Source organism: Propithecus coquereli, unplaced genomic scaffold, assembly GCF_000956105.1.
Source record: "Propithecus coquereli isolate 6110/MARCELLA unplaced genomic scaffold, Pcoq_1.0 Scaffold184, whole genome shotgun sequence".
In the NCBI taxonomy this organism is placed as follows: domain Eukaryota; kingdom Metazoa; phylum Chordata; class Mammalia; order Primates; family Indriidae; genus Propithecus; species Propithecus coquereli.
Window position 1 is genome coordinate 3,138,540 of NW_012143190.1, and position 15,808 is coordinate 3,154,347.

General features: G+C 44.0%; 1 protein-coding gene across 1 annotated transcript in view; it reads right to left on the reverse strand.

The window, feature by feature from the left end:
* Window positions 1-15,808, reverse strand: part of OTUD7A (OTU deubiquitinase 7A) — a 93,207-nt gene that overhangs the window by 36,411 nt on the left and 40,988 nt on the right. The window contains exon 4 of the mRNA XM_012642702.1: window positions 15,180-15,398. Coding sequence (XP_012498156.1) covers window positions 15,180-15,398 — 219 coding nt within the window. The remainder of the gene's footprint in view (window positions 1-15,179; window positions 15,399-15,808) is intronic.

The window sequence follows — 15,808 nt, forward strand, 5'->3', positions numbered from 1 at the left end:
CAGAGAATAGAAAATCTGAGAACTTTCCCCAACTTGTTTTGCGAGGCCTACACAACTTTGATACCAAAACCTGCCAGGGACATTACAGGAAAGGAAGATTACAAGTCAGTCTCTCTCATTAATAAACATGACAACAATTATAAACAAAATTGCTAAATAGAAAATATTTAGCACATACATCCAGCAGTACATTAAACAATCACCACATTGCCAACGTTAAAGTTGGATTTATTCCAGGGATAGGAATAGGATTAATATTCAAAAATAATCCATTGCAGTCTCCTGCTTCCAGGAGTGATGGAGTAGCCGAGGGCAAACCTGCCCATCTGCCTATGAGAGAAGCGATCAAATACAGCAACTATCTTTAGAAAGGCAGCTAAAAGCTGCGGAGGCACTGAGAATTAAAGGGGCTAAGAAACTAGAGATTGTAGCTCTGGCTTGGCGAGGCAAAGGCATTATATGTAACCAAAATGTATGTACCCCCATAATATTCTGAAATTAAAGAAAAACAAAAACCAAAAACCTCACAGAGGTGAGCCAGCACCTGTAGCTGCTTTTACCCTGGGGGTATTTGCAAAATCTAAGTAGGGTTGGGAGGCTGAGAACACAAATGTAAGTGCAAAGCCTGGTGGAGAAAATTTTCCACTTCAAGGAGAGAATCCAGAAAAGCTTTCAGTAAGACTTGGGGGGCCGTAAGCACGTTGTATCTGGCTTTTTCCTGAGGTCCTTTGCTGAATACAGGGTGAGTGGCTAAAATATCTTGGGAAGTGTAGCAGAATTTGGAACCACCATAGGGAGGGCCCACAGAACACAGCGAGCTCTTGTATGAACACAGAGAGCCTTTCTGTGTGGCAGGGGGAAAGTTTGTTCACTATCCAATAAAATAAAGATAATGTCTCCCTCCAGGACAAAAGTCGGCAGGTTTGCTTGTAGCCCATTATAAAAGTCGAGGGTTTCATAAGCTCAGGATTCCTAAGCTGTGACACAAACTCTCTTCCCCTGTTCTTATAAGGACACTAATCTCATCGTGGGGTTCTCATCCCAGTCACCTCCCAAAGGCCCCATCTCCTAATACCATCCCATTGGGGGTTAGGGTTTCAACGTATGAGTTTTGTAGGGACAAATACCCAATCTATAACAGTACCTAGAAAGGCAGTTTTTTCACTAAATGTGGCTGTCTCAGAAAGGGACCATGCCCTTTCATCTGTTTCGGTAATGAACAAGATGAACAGAGTAGGGGTTACCTAGACATGTTTTGAAAATTCAAATTCCACCTTGATCATTTCTGGCCACGTTGCTTGTTTCTTTTGCCTAATGGCAACCCTGGGCTGGCCTATGTGGTACACCCTCCGGGGGGCAGTCCAGCCAAAAGGGGCCTAAGGGATTTGGAATTAATTATGATTCAGTTTTATAAAAAATAGCAACATTTGAACATATCATGGTCAAGAATTTTCCAAATTTGATGAAAGACACAGATTTTAGAAGGTCTATAAACATTTACAAGAGTAAATACAAAGCAAACCATACCAAAGCATAGAGTAAAATTGTTGACAATTAAAGAGAAACTCTTAAAAGCAGAGAAAAAATATTATACATAAAGTGGAACACTAAGATAGAAGTCTATACACAATGGAATGAAAACAGTCAAGTGCTGAGAGAAAATAACCTCCAATCTAGAGTTCTGTATGCAGCAAAATTATCCTTCAAAAATGAAACTGCTAGAAATACAAGGTAACTTCTCAATCCGATACAGGTGTCTTATGAAAACTCTCTAGCTAACATGATACTTAATGGTGAGGTAGTGAATGCTTCAACCTAAGGCAGGAAGCACTATAATACTGATGAAGTCTGAGCCAGAGCAGTATGAAGAAGAAATAAAAGGTGTAAAGATGAGAAAGGAATGACTGAAACTGTGTTTATTAGTAGATGGCATGATTTTATGTAGAAAATACTTAGGAATCTACCAGAAAACTCCTAGCCCTAATAAGTGAATTTAAATCTAGCAAGATCTCAGGACACAAGATCAATATACAAATATTACTTGTATTTCCACATACCAGCAAGAAACAATTAAAACAATGAAATTAAAAACATAAAATATTTAGGCATACATTTAATGAAAGATATGTGATATCTAAACTGAAAACTATAAAACATTCCTGACAAAATATAAAGAAGATTTAAATAAGTGGAGAGATTTATCATGCATATAGATTGGACTCCTTATTGATATGATATAAAATTATTCCCAAATTAATCTATAGACTTAACATAACCCCAGCCAAATCCCAGAGCTTACTTTTTAAGAAATTGATAAACTGATTATAATTTACATGGATGTGCAAAAAAACCCTACAACAATCGATGTAATCTTGAAGAAGAACAAAGTGGGAGCACTTATAGTCCCTGATTTCATAACTTATTATTACTCTGTAGTAATTGAGATGATGCAGTGTTGATTAATAAACACAAATAGATTAATGGAACAAAATACAGAGATCAGAACAGTGCCACACAGTTATGGTAAAATGATTTTCTATAAAGGCTACAAGGGCTTTCAATGGGAAAAGGAAAGTATTTTTCAACACATGGTGCTAGAATTATACATGGAAAAAAAAAACTCCAATATCTACTTCACACCATAACACAAATTAATTTGAGGTGTATCATAGACATAAATGTAAAAACTAAATTTATAAAGATTCATAGACCTAAATATAAAAGCTAAAACTATAAAGTATCTCAAAACTAATACACTTGACTTTATCAAAATAAAAAAATGTCTGTCTATTAAATGACACCATTACAAAGTGAAAAGGCAAACCTCAGACTTGGAGAAAATATTTGCAAAATATATATTTGAGAAAGGATTTGTAAATAGATATATTAGGAGCTCCTACAAATTAACAAGAACCATATAATAAAGCCTAATAAAAACAGGCAGAAGACTTACAAAGATATTATACTTCACTGTGAAGGATTTGCAAATGGTCAAAAAATACATGAAAAGAGGCCCAATGTTTTAGTCATCAGGGCAATGAAAATTAAAACCACAATGAGTCCTTATTTCACACCCTACTAGAGTGACAATATTAAAAAGACTGGCAACAGCCAATGTTGGGGCTGTGAAGCAACTAGAACTTTTATACTTTGCTATTGGGAATGTAAAATGGCATAATGATTTTGGAAAATCTTTTGGCAACTTCTGATACAGTTCAACATACACTTACCATATGACCCAGCAATCCCACTCATGGGTATTTACCAAAGAGAATTGAAAACATAAGACTTGTACAAGGATATTCATAGCAGCCTTGTTTCTCAGTAAGACTAGTCGCTAACAAATCTGGGATTGCATCTTTGAAATATTAATAATTAGGCCTTAATAGTTAACTCGGGCTCTGCTTTTCTAGTGAATGTGTGCTGAGACATCTTCACTCACTCTTTCTTAGGAAGCTTCTGGAGGATGTACTCCAGCAAAATGAGGGCGAAAACCAAAAGCAGAGAAATATGGGAACCAGGAGGGATGTGGGACGAACACCACAGGAGAGAGGCACAGGTCTCAAAGTGATAGCCACAGGAGACTCCATTCTACGTGGATGGCAGGTGCATTTGTGCTCATGGCTGCTTTTCAAGAGAACGTACCTATGAAAAAGGATATATAGCCTGGCTCATCCGATGACAGTATCTTATGTGTTGTGCAAGTGACACAAACGTCATCTTACATGTTGCTTCTTGGATAATATTAAAATGGTTTTAAAAATTGCTTGAAGTTTATGGATGGTTGTATCAACTTTCTAATGTTATATGAAACTACTAGTGACACATATTTTTTTTATTTGGGGGATTAAATATAACAGTCACGTCTAAGGGTCTTCAACTCTGAGAATTTCTATCAAGTGAGAATGTTCATAACAGATATTTCCAAGAAGTTGCAAAAACATATTTTAGTTGAAAATTCTTTGTTTAAAAAAGAATATAATACTAATAGGATTCGAGCAATTGAAGGGGCAGCATATTATTTACATTTATACATTTCATCTAACATTATTAAGAATTAATTTTAGTTAAAGGTGTTACTGCTTTTAGAACAGAAATAATGAAATATGAAAGATAAAGGCTGCAAGTAATGCTTGAAAATTAAGGCTCTCAAAAGTATATTTATTTTAGAGTCAGAGATTTATTGCCTAATATGTTACCATATTAACAAAGTTTAATGTAATAAAACTTGTCAGTACTTTGTTTAAACTGGGTCCCTAACTGCTCTCCAGTGCTTTTTGGTTAAGATTCAGTAATTCCACTTTAATGACAGGTAGTTTTATTGACATAAAATAACTGCCCTTAATTTTAAATGAAAACATGTATTAAAATTAATACTACAAAATTAAATAGGCAAGCATCTATTATATGAAGATGCTAACACTTACGCTAACAAATTGGTGTATTTTCACTACCTGCAAATCACCTTATTAAGCTAAATGAGAAATGCAATTATGAGCCTTAATTGGCAGTACCACTGGATGACCTGTTGGGGACATCACTGGAAATAACATGCAATTACTTAGTAACTTCTTTTTCTCTAGGCTGTGAAACAGCCTGTCTAACTGACTTTTAAAAAGTCTTTATGAACATCCAGGCTGGGAGATATTAAAACTGGGTTGCCACAAAGTAAAGAAAATGATAGGATTCTTGCTTACAAAGGCGTAAAACTCAACGGAGTGGCTGTAACACCTGAGAGCCTGGGACATTTAATATTAAAGAGGGCCGGCCTTGTTCATCCTCCGAATTGGATCTCAGCTGCTAGTGGCTTCCAGCGACAGTCAACAGGTGCAGGGAGTGTTAGCAGAGAATGGGGCGGAGGAGGGAAAGGGAACATGCTAATGAGGCAGGTGGTTTGCATTTATGTGGCAGACCCCATTGTTTGCCCACTTGTCAGCTTGTTGATAGGGCCAAGACTACCCATGCAATTCCATTCCCCTTGCCGGGGACTGGTGTTGGTATGGCCATGTGCTGTCACCTGGCCCCTAACATGGAAGAGGAGATCTGTTGGAGCACCTACCAGTATAATCGGTCTTACAAAATGACCCTGCCCCTAATGTTTTTTTTTGTTCTCTCCCTAATACCTCAGACTTTCAGACCAGTCAAAACTAAATACTGTAATCTTCTTGCTCACCTAACTTCTGCACAGGACTTCCTGAAGACTCACCTTCCATCACCAACAGCTGACTCTAAATCAGACCACTTGCAGACCCCATGACTTCAGACCCCACACAACCTGACCTGCATTCCACAACCCGCTATAGAACCCTTGCCCTTAGTCAATCAGGAAGATGGATTTGAGAAATATCTTTCATCTCCTGGCTGACATCAATCACAATAAAACCCCTTCTTCCCTGGCAATATTTGCCGTCTCAGTAATTCGAGCAACTGGACCTAGGCCAGACAAGTTTTGGGTTTGGTGACACCGGGAGAGTGGTGCCTATTTTTCATAAGGGACTGAATCAGGGACTCTCTCTTGCTGCCTGAGATGATGTTGTATGAGGATATGTTGCCTGATGCAGCTAACACCTACACTGCACCCCCAAATGGATCTAGCAAATTTAAAAAATTTAACAAATATGATATAATTAACATACATAAAACACTATACTTGACAGAATTCAAATTTTCTTCAAATGCCCATGAACTATTTATAAAACTTAATTATACGCCAGGTTATAAAGCAAGTCTTGACAACTGTGAAATGCCTGAAATCATTCAGTGTATATTCTTTGACCATAGAAGAACTAAGCTAGAAAAAAAAAAAACTATAGAAAGAGCCCCATTTTTGTACATTAAACAATGTACTTCTAAATAACTTATGAGTCAAAGATAAAATTATAATAGAAATTGGAATATGATTCAATTTGAATGATAAAGAAGAATAACATCAAACATGGTAAGATCTAGCTATAGCATTGCATAGAGAAAATTAATGACTTCTAGCATTATACCATACTACCAAAGAAGAGATAATAATACACGCTTCATCTTATAAAGCCACAAGAATGGCATATCTAATCCAAAGAAGAAGATGGTAGGAAAAAATAAAGGTAGGAGCAGAGATTAATGAGAGAGGAAGTAAATGTACAATGAAAATGCCAAGGGAGGCTAAAACAGGTTCTTTGAGCAGATTAATACAATTTATAAGCGAAAACAAAGTTTTGACTGCATTTTGACTGTGACCTGTTACATGAAGTCAGGTGTGGAATTTTCCACTTAGGGAATCATGTCAACACTTAAAAAGTTTCAGATTTTGGAGCATTTTGAATTTTGGATTTTCAGACTAGGGATACTCAACCTGTAAAACTACGGTCATGTTGTTCCAAGGACAGATGAACCAACAGAACAGAAGCGTCGGAATCAGACCCACACACACAGTCACCAGCTTTATCTCGAAGGTTACACTATAGTGTAATAGAGGAAGGATGGTTTCAATAAACGGTACCAGGTCAGGTTGATAAATATACAGGAAAATGGACTTTCATCACACACCACACAATATATAAAAATCATTTTTAGATGGATTGTAGATTTAAATGTGACAGGCAGGAGAGTATCTTTAGGACCTTGGGGTAGGCAAAAATTTCTTGAACTGAAATAGAAGCTTTCAAAGTAAAGGGGAAGGAAGGTGAATGAATTACTTTAGTTATGATCTTCTGTTCATTAAAGTATATCAGTGAGAGAGTGAAAAGGCGATCAGTAGAGTGAGTGAAGATATCTGCAATACACATCTGACAAAGGCCCCAGACCCAGAATATATAAGGAATCCCCACAAATCAATCAAAAAGGCAAACTTAAAAATGGGCAAAAAATCTGAAAAGGCATCCAACAAAAGAGGCTATCCAAACGGCCAGTAAAATGTGAAAGGACCCAGTTCTTTTAGTCATCAGAAAATAAAAATTAAAACCACTATGTGGCTATCACTACCTTTCTAACACAATGACTAAAATGAAAAGAAGAAAAATACAGAGCAACTCTGTTTTTTTTTTTTTTTTTTGAGACAGGGTTGTGCTGTATTGCCCAGGCTGGCGTGTGGTGGCACTAATGTAGCTCACAGCAACCTCAACCTCCCAGGCTCAAGCCATCCCCCGGCCTCAGTTGCCTGAGTAGCTGGGACTACAGGAAATGCCTGGCTAATTTTTAATTTATTTTTGTAGAGATGGGGTCTTGCTATGTTACCCAGCCTGGTCTTCAACTCCTAGCCTCAAGCTATCTTCCCACTTTGGCCTTCCACGGGATTACGGGCATGAGCCACCACACCCAGCCTAGAGCAACTCTTGATCGTGAAAGAGCAAATTGGTTCATCCACTTTGGAAAACTACTTGGAAAACTGTTATAAAGTTGAATATATGCAAATCCTATAATCCAACAATATCAACTCCTAAGTATAGTAGGCCCTCCATATCCATGGGTTCCAAATCTATGGATTCAAACAACTGCCATAGAAGTTATTTAGAAAAAAAAAAATTTGACAAAGTTCCAAAAAGCAAAACTTGAATTTGCTGTGTGCCAAGTAATACGCTGAATCCACAAGAATGAAGAGATGTGTAGGCATTGTACTAGTATGACGAGTAGTCTAGAGATGATTTAAAGTATATGGGAAGATGTGCGAAGGTTATATGCAAATACTATGCCATTTTATAGAAGGGACTTGGGCATCTGAAGATTTTGGCATCCTGTGGGGGATGTCTTGGAACCGATCTCCCATGGATACTGAGGGATCACTGTATATATCTTCAGAAATATATTCATCTGCTCACCAAAAACGTGTATGGGAATGTTCACAGCAGCACTATTTATAGTAATCAAAAATTGGCAGTGGTTCATATGTTATGGATTGACTGTGTTCCCAACTCATATATTGAAACCTTAACCCCCAGCATGGCTGTGTTGGGAGATAGGGCTCTACAGAAGTAATTAAGATGAGATGAGGCCATCGGGTGGAGCCCTGATCTAACAGGATTAGCGGCTGTGTAATAGACACCAGAGAGCCCCCACTCTCAAACTATCCCCCATCCCAGAGCGCACTGAAGGAAGGCAGCTTCTCCTGGGAGCTGCAGAGAACACTGCAGCCGGGCTGGTGAGAGCATGTACAGGGCGGGAGAGGGCAGAGAAGCAGGCTGCAGCCCACCGGAGCAGCTGGGTGGATGGACAGCGATACTTAGTGGTTTGACGTAAGCTGCCTTCCAGAAGACAAGGCTCTTACCCAGGTGAGAGCATTCCTGGGGCTGTAGGTCAGGCATGACCATCCTGGAAAGATGACCCAGACACGCCAGCACTTTGCAGCCTCTGGAGAACCGAGAAGGGCCCAGTGCTATTCTAACAGCTCCAGCTGAACCCAGAACGGGGTGCCCAAGGTGAAGGCGTTTCTCACACAAGGAGTGCAATTGGGAAGGTTTGAAAAGTTTCACAGCTCAACGTTCCTATTCCTGGCTTTGACAGAGTGGTCATTCACATCTCCCCAGGAAATAACTTCACTTAACAACAGGAAAAGACATGGGAACCGGCATCGTGAATATTTTAAAAACTTCAACGCCTGCAAAGAAGAAAACTGCAGGTGAACACCATCAAGGAGGGCTGGTAGTTTCCTGCGTGAGGAGCTATTAGTCACTTATTCTGACTTTTCCAAAGCAACAGGCCTCTGATTCACACATGATAATGGGGCCAATTAACTTGAGCTTTGTAACAGATGGTTACCACACAGTTTAAAATAACATGTCATTTTGCTCATCACTCCCCAAGACACTTCAATGAAAGAAAACCAAAACGTGACAATTCTCTATGAGAAAGATGACTGAATTCTTGCCCTGCATGTGACCCTGTGATTCCTTTTAATATCACTGCAGTGCACCCACTCCTCTGAGCCCCCTGTCCCAGCATCGCTGTGCCTTTCACGTGCTTCTGTGAAAGTCCCCCTCATGGCCCTCGATGCTTTGGGCTGGGTTGTCTCCTTCTGTCCTTGGAGCTCCTCTGGGGCTGGGACTCTGTGTTCTTCGTCTTGTTTGTTGCTGATACTAATGATAGTGTTTGGCACACAATAGGTGCTCAATCAATGCTTACTAAATGAATGAAAAATTATAATGATTAACAAAAAGACTTACTATTTGGCCAAAATATATACCTTCATAGCAAAAATTCAAAAAAATCACTCTATGAAAATAAAATAAGAAATCAGGAGAGGAAGCCATTTGTTCACTGTTTAGCATGTACCCAGCCCGGTGCAAACATAACTTCGGTTAATCTTCGCAGCAGCCCTACGAGACAGCTGCTTCATCAATACAGCACAGCTGAGAATCTTATGTCCGTTATGGTGTCTGGACAGGAACCACGCTGTGACCACTGGGTGGCTAAAATGTGACCCCTACACGAATTGCAGCAGCCTGTGATGAACTGTAAGGGGAAGAAAAGAGAGAGGGAAGCCCCTTCCTGAGCCCCCTCTGCACCAGGCACAGCACAGCATCCTGTCCGTGGCTTCCCTGAGAACCAGCGGTCAAATCCGGAGGTCGATGCCTAGTGCACAGGTTCCTCGACTTACTGGCTCATTTGGCACCACTGATAACTCCCTCCATGAAGCATCTTCCCTGGGCTTTGGGCCTGCTACCTACCCCTGGTTCTCCCTGGTCCCCAGGCCACGCTTTCTCTATCTTCTCTGCTGGATCTGTCTGTTCCTGAGCCCTTGGTACTGCAGGGCCCCAGCTCGAGTCCTTGGACTGCTTCTCTGTTCTGTCCGAGCCCCAGACTAGCGCATCCAACTGGTGCTCACCACTGCCCAGAACCGTTGGGGGGGGGTATGGCGGGAGCGTCCTAGGAGCAGCTCGTCCCATCCCACGGGTCTCACCACACCACTGACTCCGACGCCCATATCTCTCCCCAGCACCAGATGCATGTGCTCATCTGGATAGCACGTTTACAAGTTTCCCCAGAATCTCGGCTCTGCCTGACAGTACTGGCCTCTTTGCCACCCCCATCCTACCCTCCTCCAGGCATCTGCCTCTCCCCAGGCACTGTCACCTGCCCACATGTTACCGGTATCATTCTCAGACTGAACTCTTCTCTGTCTGCCGTAGCCCCTGTGCTCCACCAGCAAGGCCTGTGGGCTGCACATCCTACCCTACAGTTAACCTGCAGGTCGCAGGAGGGCTCCCAGGCCCCTGGCTACCATTCTCCTGCCCTCGCTCCACAGGCTCATGTGACACTGGCTTCCTTAAACATGCTAAGCCTTTGGTGCCAGGCTCCCTCTGCCAGGAATGCCTGGGCCCTGATGTTGTCTCCATCACTCCCTCCGTCCCTGCCCCTAGAGCCATCCCCAAGAGGATGCCTTGGACCCTCCCGTCTGCTTGAGCCCCCTACCTTGTGGTTTAACCTCTCCGCAACAGCCTCCTGCCTCACCCCATCTTTATGGTCCACCTGTTTATTGGCTTTTCTTCCCCAGGGGAACTTAGTCTCCACGAGGGCAGGGATCTCATCTGCTCGATGTGCGGAGGTAGCCCCAGACCTGGACGGGGAATTTAGTGGGGGCACAGCACAGGCTCACACTGGCAAATCTGTCTCTGTTTGGCAGCTGCCACACATCTCTGACTTTCAGATGGAAGAAAGCGAGGCTCCCCCTCGAGGGCCAAGTGACGTGGCCAAGCTCTCCCAGCCTACCCAGAACTGGAGCCAGGGTCGGGCTGCTCCAAAGCCTGCAAGCCTCCTCCACATCTCACAGCTTCTCTGGCAGATTCGCCCCAATGCAATTATCCTCCATGGAAACAAGACTCAACACCAAAACTGAAAGGTGTCCCTAAGTACTTTATGACAACTGTACTTCAATCTCCCATGTATGCAGTGATTACCAAGTCACAGAAAAATGCCTCTGCCCTTACACCCAGGACCTGCTGAAGTACCACACACCATCTCACCCACATGGTGGGGAGCTTCTGAACCAGGCACTGGCTATCACTTCCCAAACCCAGAGACCCTGGCCTCCGAGTCTTCTGTCTTCTCACGTGGGACTGCAGCAGGGTCACCCGCTGGAGAAATCAATGGTTTCCTGTATTCTCAATGGCAGGCTAGTCACTAGAGAATGAAAGGTGTTTCCCCTCCCCTCTCAGGAGGTCAGCTGGTTTTAGGTCCTGAAGACTGTGCCCTTCTGTTGCTCTGAGACTGTCATCAGTTGGGAGTGGGTTGTATCCTTCAAGATTTTAAGGTGTGGGGAAAACTAGTCTCCCCCATCTGTGGGTTCTGTGGGAGTTCAAGACTGGTGCCCCACCAACGTGGAGGCCTCACAAATAGAGGGGCTGCCCACGTGCCTCAGGAGGCCGGGAAGACACCCTGAATGCCCACATCATGCACGGCCCCAAGAGAGTGGAGTCAAGCCCCCCAGGATGGACTGCCGGACCACCAGCAATGCTAACTGAGTAAAGGCCACTGTTGGCCATTTTCCGAACCACATGAGCCCAGGGTTCATGCATAGTCCCAAAGGAAAGGGAAGTCCCCCACTGAGGTCTTATGACAGAGATGACATTTCCTGCCAACCACAGGGACGTTTCTATGTCCCTGAAACAAGTGGATATTTTTTCACTGTTTACATTTTTTTGAGATCTATATTTCAATCTCCTATGTACAAGTAAATAATATTCCATATAAATAGTTTACTCATAACCATTCTGAGCACTAAACTATTAAAAAGAGGAATTTACACTTTGTATCCAGCAACCCCAGCAACTTCTTCAGCCTGTGGTTTCATGGTAGAGCTCAAGCTGCCAACCCCCAACCCTCCCCAACCCAGGGTAGCAGGAGAAGAGGTTTTGGGAGCACAGCCTGGCGGGGCTGGAGGGCCGGACTCCTCAGTCCCCAGGGAGGGGACTTCAGGGGACCCACCTAGCTCCAGCCGGGGCTCCCCACCAGAATCCGAGCACAGAAAGGGCCTGAGAGATCAGCTAGTCTAAGCCTCTGCTTGAGAGCCAAGGAAAAGAGAATTTCCACGAAGTTAGGTGGACGGTGCCTACAGTAGGGTCCCTGCTCCCCCAGCACAGAGACTGTCTCGTTCCGCTAGGGCATGAACACACAGCTGTCAGTGCACATGCATTGTTTTTCAGTGTGCAGGAAGCAAGAGACACGTTGACTCCTAGGACTCCTGCCTGAGGCAGACCCCTGAGCTCTATGTGCTAACTGTGCCATGAGTGCCTTTGACCACTCCCTGAAGGTAGGGACCAGCCACGTTCCCCAAGGCCTCCCACGAGTGCAGACCAGGTGGACCTAGGTGGTGGCCTGATCACTGATACCTGCTGCTGGCTCTTTCCACGGTGCAGTGTGTGACATAAACAATGAGCTGTTTGTGAATTAACATCCTAACTCAGTAAGCTTGGGTTTTCAAAAGGTGTTTCTCAAGACTGGTGGTCGAAATCAAATAGCATCCTTTTAAAATGTAGTCTGGAAAGTAAAATGTAAGTGATATACTCACCATCAAATTGGTATTAACTAATCAACACATAAATGCACATATCAGAACAACATCTATTGCATGTTGGGCAGGGGGGAGGGGGGAGGAGGGGACGGGTATTTGTATACACAAGGAGTGCAATGCGCACCACCCGAAGGATGGACATATTTGAAACACAGACTTGGCGGGGGGGGACCAAGGGCAACATACGTAACCTAAACATCTATACCCCCATAATATGCTGAAATAAAAGAAAAAGAAAAAAAAATGTAAGTGATAAAAATGGGTATGTGAAATATGGAAAAAATAACAGAAAAGACATTCAAAAGAAGTAAACACTTTTGCCAAGCATGGAAGAGCTGAAGGAGAAGGCCAACGTGGTGGGCTCTACCTACGCCCTTGCGCAGGGCTCTGGGCTGTAAAGGAGGCGGAGCACGTGGGCACCTGTAGCAGCCACCTGTGCTGTCAGCAACTGTCAGTGCTGAACTGCACGGAGGTCTGAGCTGCCCGCCGCCGGTGCATTCAACAGAGCGCCACTCACAAAACTTGTTTCTTTCTTAACTCATGCTGATTTCCCCCTCTCTATGAATACTGAGTCTTTTGTTGAAAAACATCTTATTGGAATTAGTCATATAGAAACATCTTTAAAACAGCCAGCCCCCACGGTGAGTGGTTTAGAGCACGGCTAATCCAGACAGATTTCTTTTTTGTTCTGTTTGTTGATCCACCAAGGATGTTAAGGTTAGACACAGAAAGGCTGTGGGTGCCAGTCGCTGGGCTGCTTTTGATGGCTGTGCAGCAGCTGAGGTCCGGTCACCGGGAATGCAGAGCCTCTTCTAAAACCACGCACACTGTTGATGAGGCTTCCCCGAGTGAGGCTGAGACTTGACTGAAAGCCTGCCCGATACACATAAGGCCCCGATAATCACCACCCCGTCCTTTGTCTAAATGCATCTGTGCTTCCCTCTTGAAAGTGGTGAATAAGGACAGCCCTTGGATTATTCCAACAAGCCATAGGATGAAACCACCACACAGAATCTCTGACACGTCAACTATCTCGATGTTTCCCATTTGCCCTGCAGATCTACTGTCTACCCTTCTCCACGCCGCTCTGTGCCCAGAGGGTGACCTGCATGGACCACAGCAATGAGCTCTCTGCAACCTGCCCTTCTGCCAGTAAGAGCCTGGATGGTGGAGGAAGAGTGTGGTCAGAGAATTTATTTCCCCAGCATCTTCTCTCTCCCAAAAGCCACTCCTTCTGCCAGTGGCTGTCTCCATGCAGCTACTTTCATCTTTTACCTCTTTGCCAGGCCCAATGGTAGCAATGACCCTGCCAGGGCTACTCCCAGGAACAGCGCTGTCCTTTGCTGGTGTTCTAAAACCCTGCCCGCTCCTGGGCAAACAGTCTCATCTCATTAGTTTTGGTGTGCCACCTTTTCTTTCCTTCCAAGATCCTGCCTGATCACCCACCAATGTCAGGATCATGCTAACCTACAGATCTTTCTCTTTTGTCTTCTTTGAAACACTCAAATGTGCTTTACAATTTTTACTGGGTCTTGGCTGAGAGCTAAGTCCACTCCCTAACAGTGCATTGCTGGCTGCAGCCCTCAAAAGAATCCTCTCACATTGGTGCTCAGGCAGAGGCTTCCCTACCTGCTCTTCTGGGATGTTACATCTGGGAGCATCTCCATGGGCCAGGCCTTCAGGAGTGGCGGCTCCACTCTATGGCAGATGGAGGAGCTGGCTGACGGCTGGGTCAGTATGGAAAGGCCTGTCTCTCAGCCCCAGTGGGATCAGGGGTTGCCCCGGTGGAGGACACGCTCCGTGCACACTGTCAGCCCATGCAGGCAGGTGCAGCCCCCACTGGGAGGTGCATGGTGGGCCTCAGAAGACAGTCATAGAGTCTTCTACATGTGTGTCTGAGAAGCCCCCAAATATGTGATTTTGCAATATTTATAATGCACATGATAATAAGTGAGATAGGTATTGCTTAGAAAGAACCTAAATCCGTTTTAGGCGTTTGTTTTGGACTAATTATTTTCTCCTTGGGAACTCCAAAGATGAGAAGTTTGACCTGCTCCTTGAAACTCTTTCTCATTGGGATGTTCGCGTGTTGAGGGAACATTAAGGAGAAGGAAGGAGACTGAATTCAGGCTTTGTGCTCCCTTGACCTGGAGGCTAGCAAGGCTGGTGGGCAGGAACTAACAACTACAGAAGGCACATGTCACTTAGTAGTCAAAAAGCTCCACCGGGTCAGCTGTCTTCTCACCCTTGCAGATGGGGAAACTGAGGCTCAGGGAGGTTACATGACTTGCCCATGTCCACAGGAAGTGACAGAGGTCTCCTATTTTCTCTAAAGCCCACAGTCTTTCTTATCTTTTGTTCAAACCCATGGAAGAATTGGGTGGGGACAGAGAGAAGCAAGGCAAGGATGCATAGAGTTCTCTGTAGGGAAGGACTGGGATTTAGGAGCAAGGGAAAAACCTAAGAGATTTCAGCACCACCCAATCACAAGCCCTTCCCTCCAGCCCGTACTGGGCTAGAGCACGGTCAGTCTTTAGACTAGGAGGTTTGGTGCAAGCATCTAGAATCCTACTTGAAAACTGCCAAGGTCCGAGAACACGTGTCTTTCTTTTGCTCATTGAGTATGTTATGCCAGCTCGCTCATTCGCCAAGCCCAAAGAGCGCGAGCCTGCTGGCAGGAGCCACTCACCTGCCTGTTCCAAAGCTACCATCGTTGCCTGCTCGATTAAGTCCCGTTCGATGAAGCTCCTGAAGTCCTCGCTGTACACGCTCAGATCTGGCAACTGGAATGTGTAGATCGGCATCTCCAGGGGGAACTGCTCATTGTTGCATTCACTCGCCACGTGGGACCGGGCCAGGGAGACGATGGCTGAGCTGGCATGGGAGATCCCCCGGGAAAGTCGCTTTTCTGCAGGGGGAGAAGGAAGGACAGCCACAGGGACTGAGTGGTGTAGGTATGGCTCTGTGTCTACACATGAACACACATATGCACACAATACACACACAGATACACATGCACATACACACATAACACCACACACATGCAAACACATACACATATGTATACAGGCAAACACACCACTCACAATCCATGGGTACACATGCCCACACAACCATGCACATTGCAACCACATGCATGCACATGCTCACATATACATGTGTACACACATGTACACCCATACACACAGATATATGTGCATGTACAAACTGCATATATGCATATACCTGAACATATACATATACATGCTATGCACATACATGCACACACATATACACGAAAGTATACGCAGGCACACATACTTGCACACACTAGACACA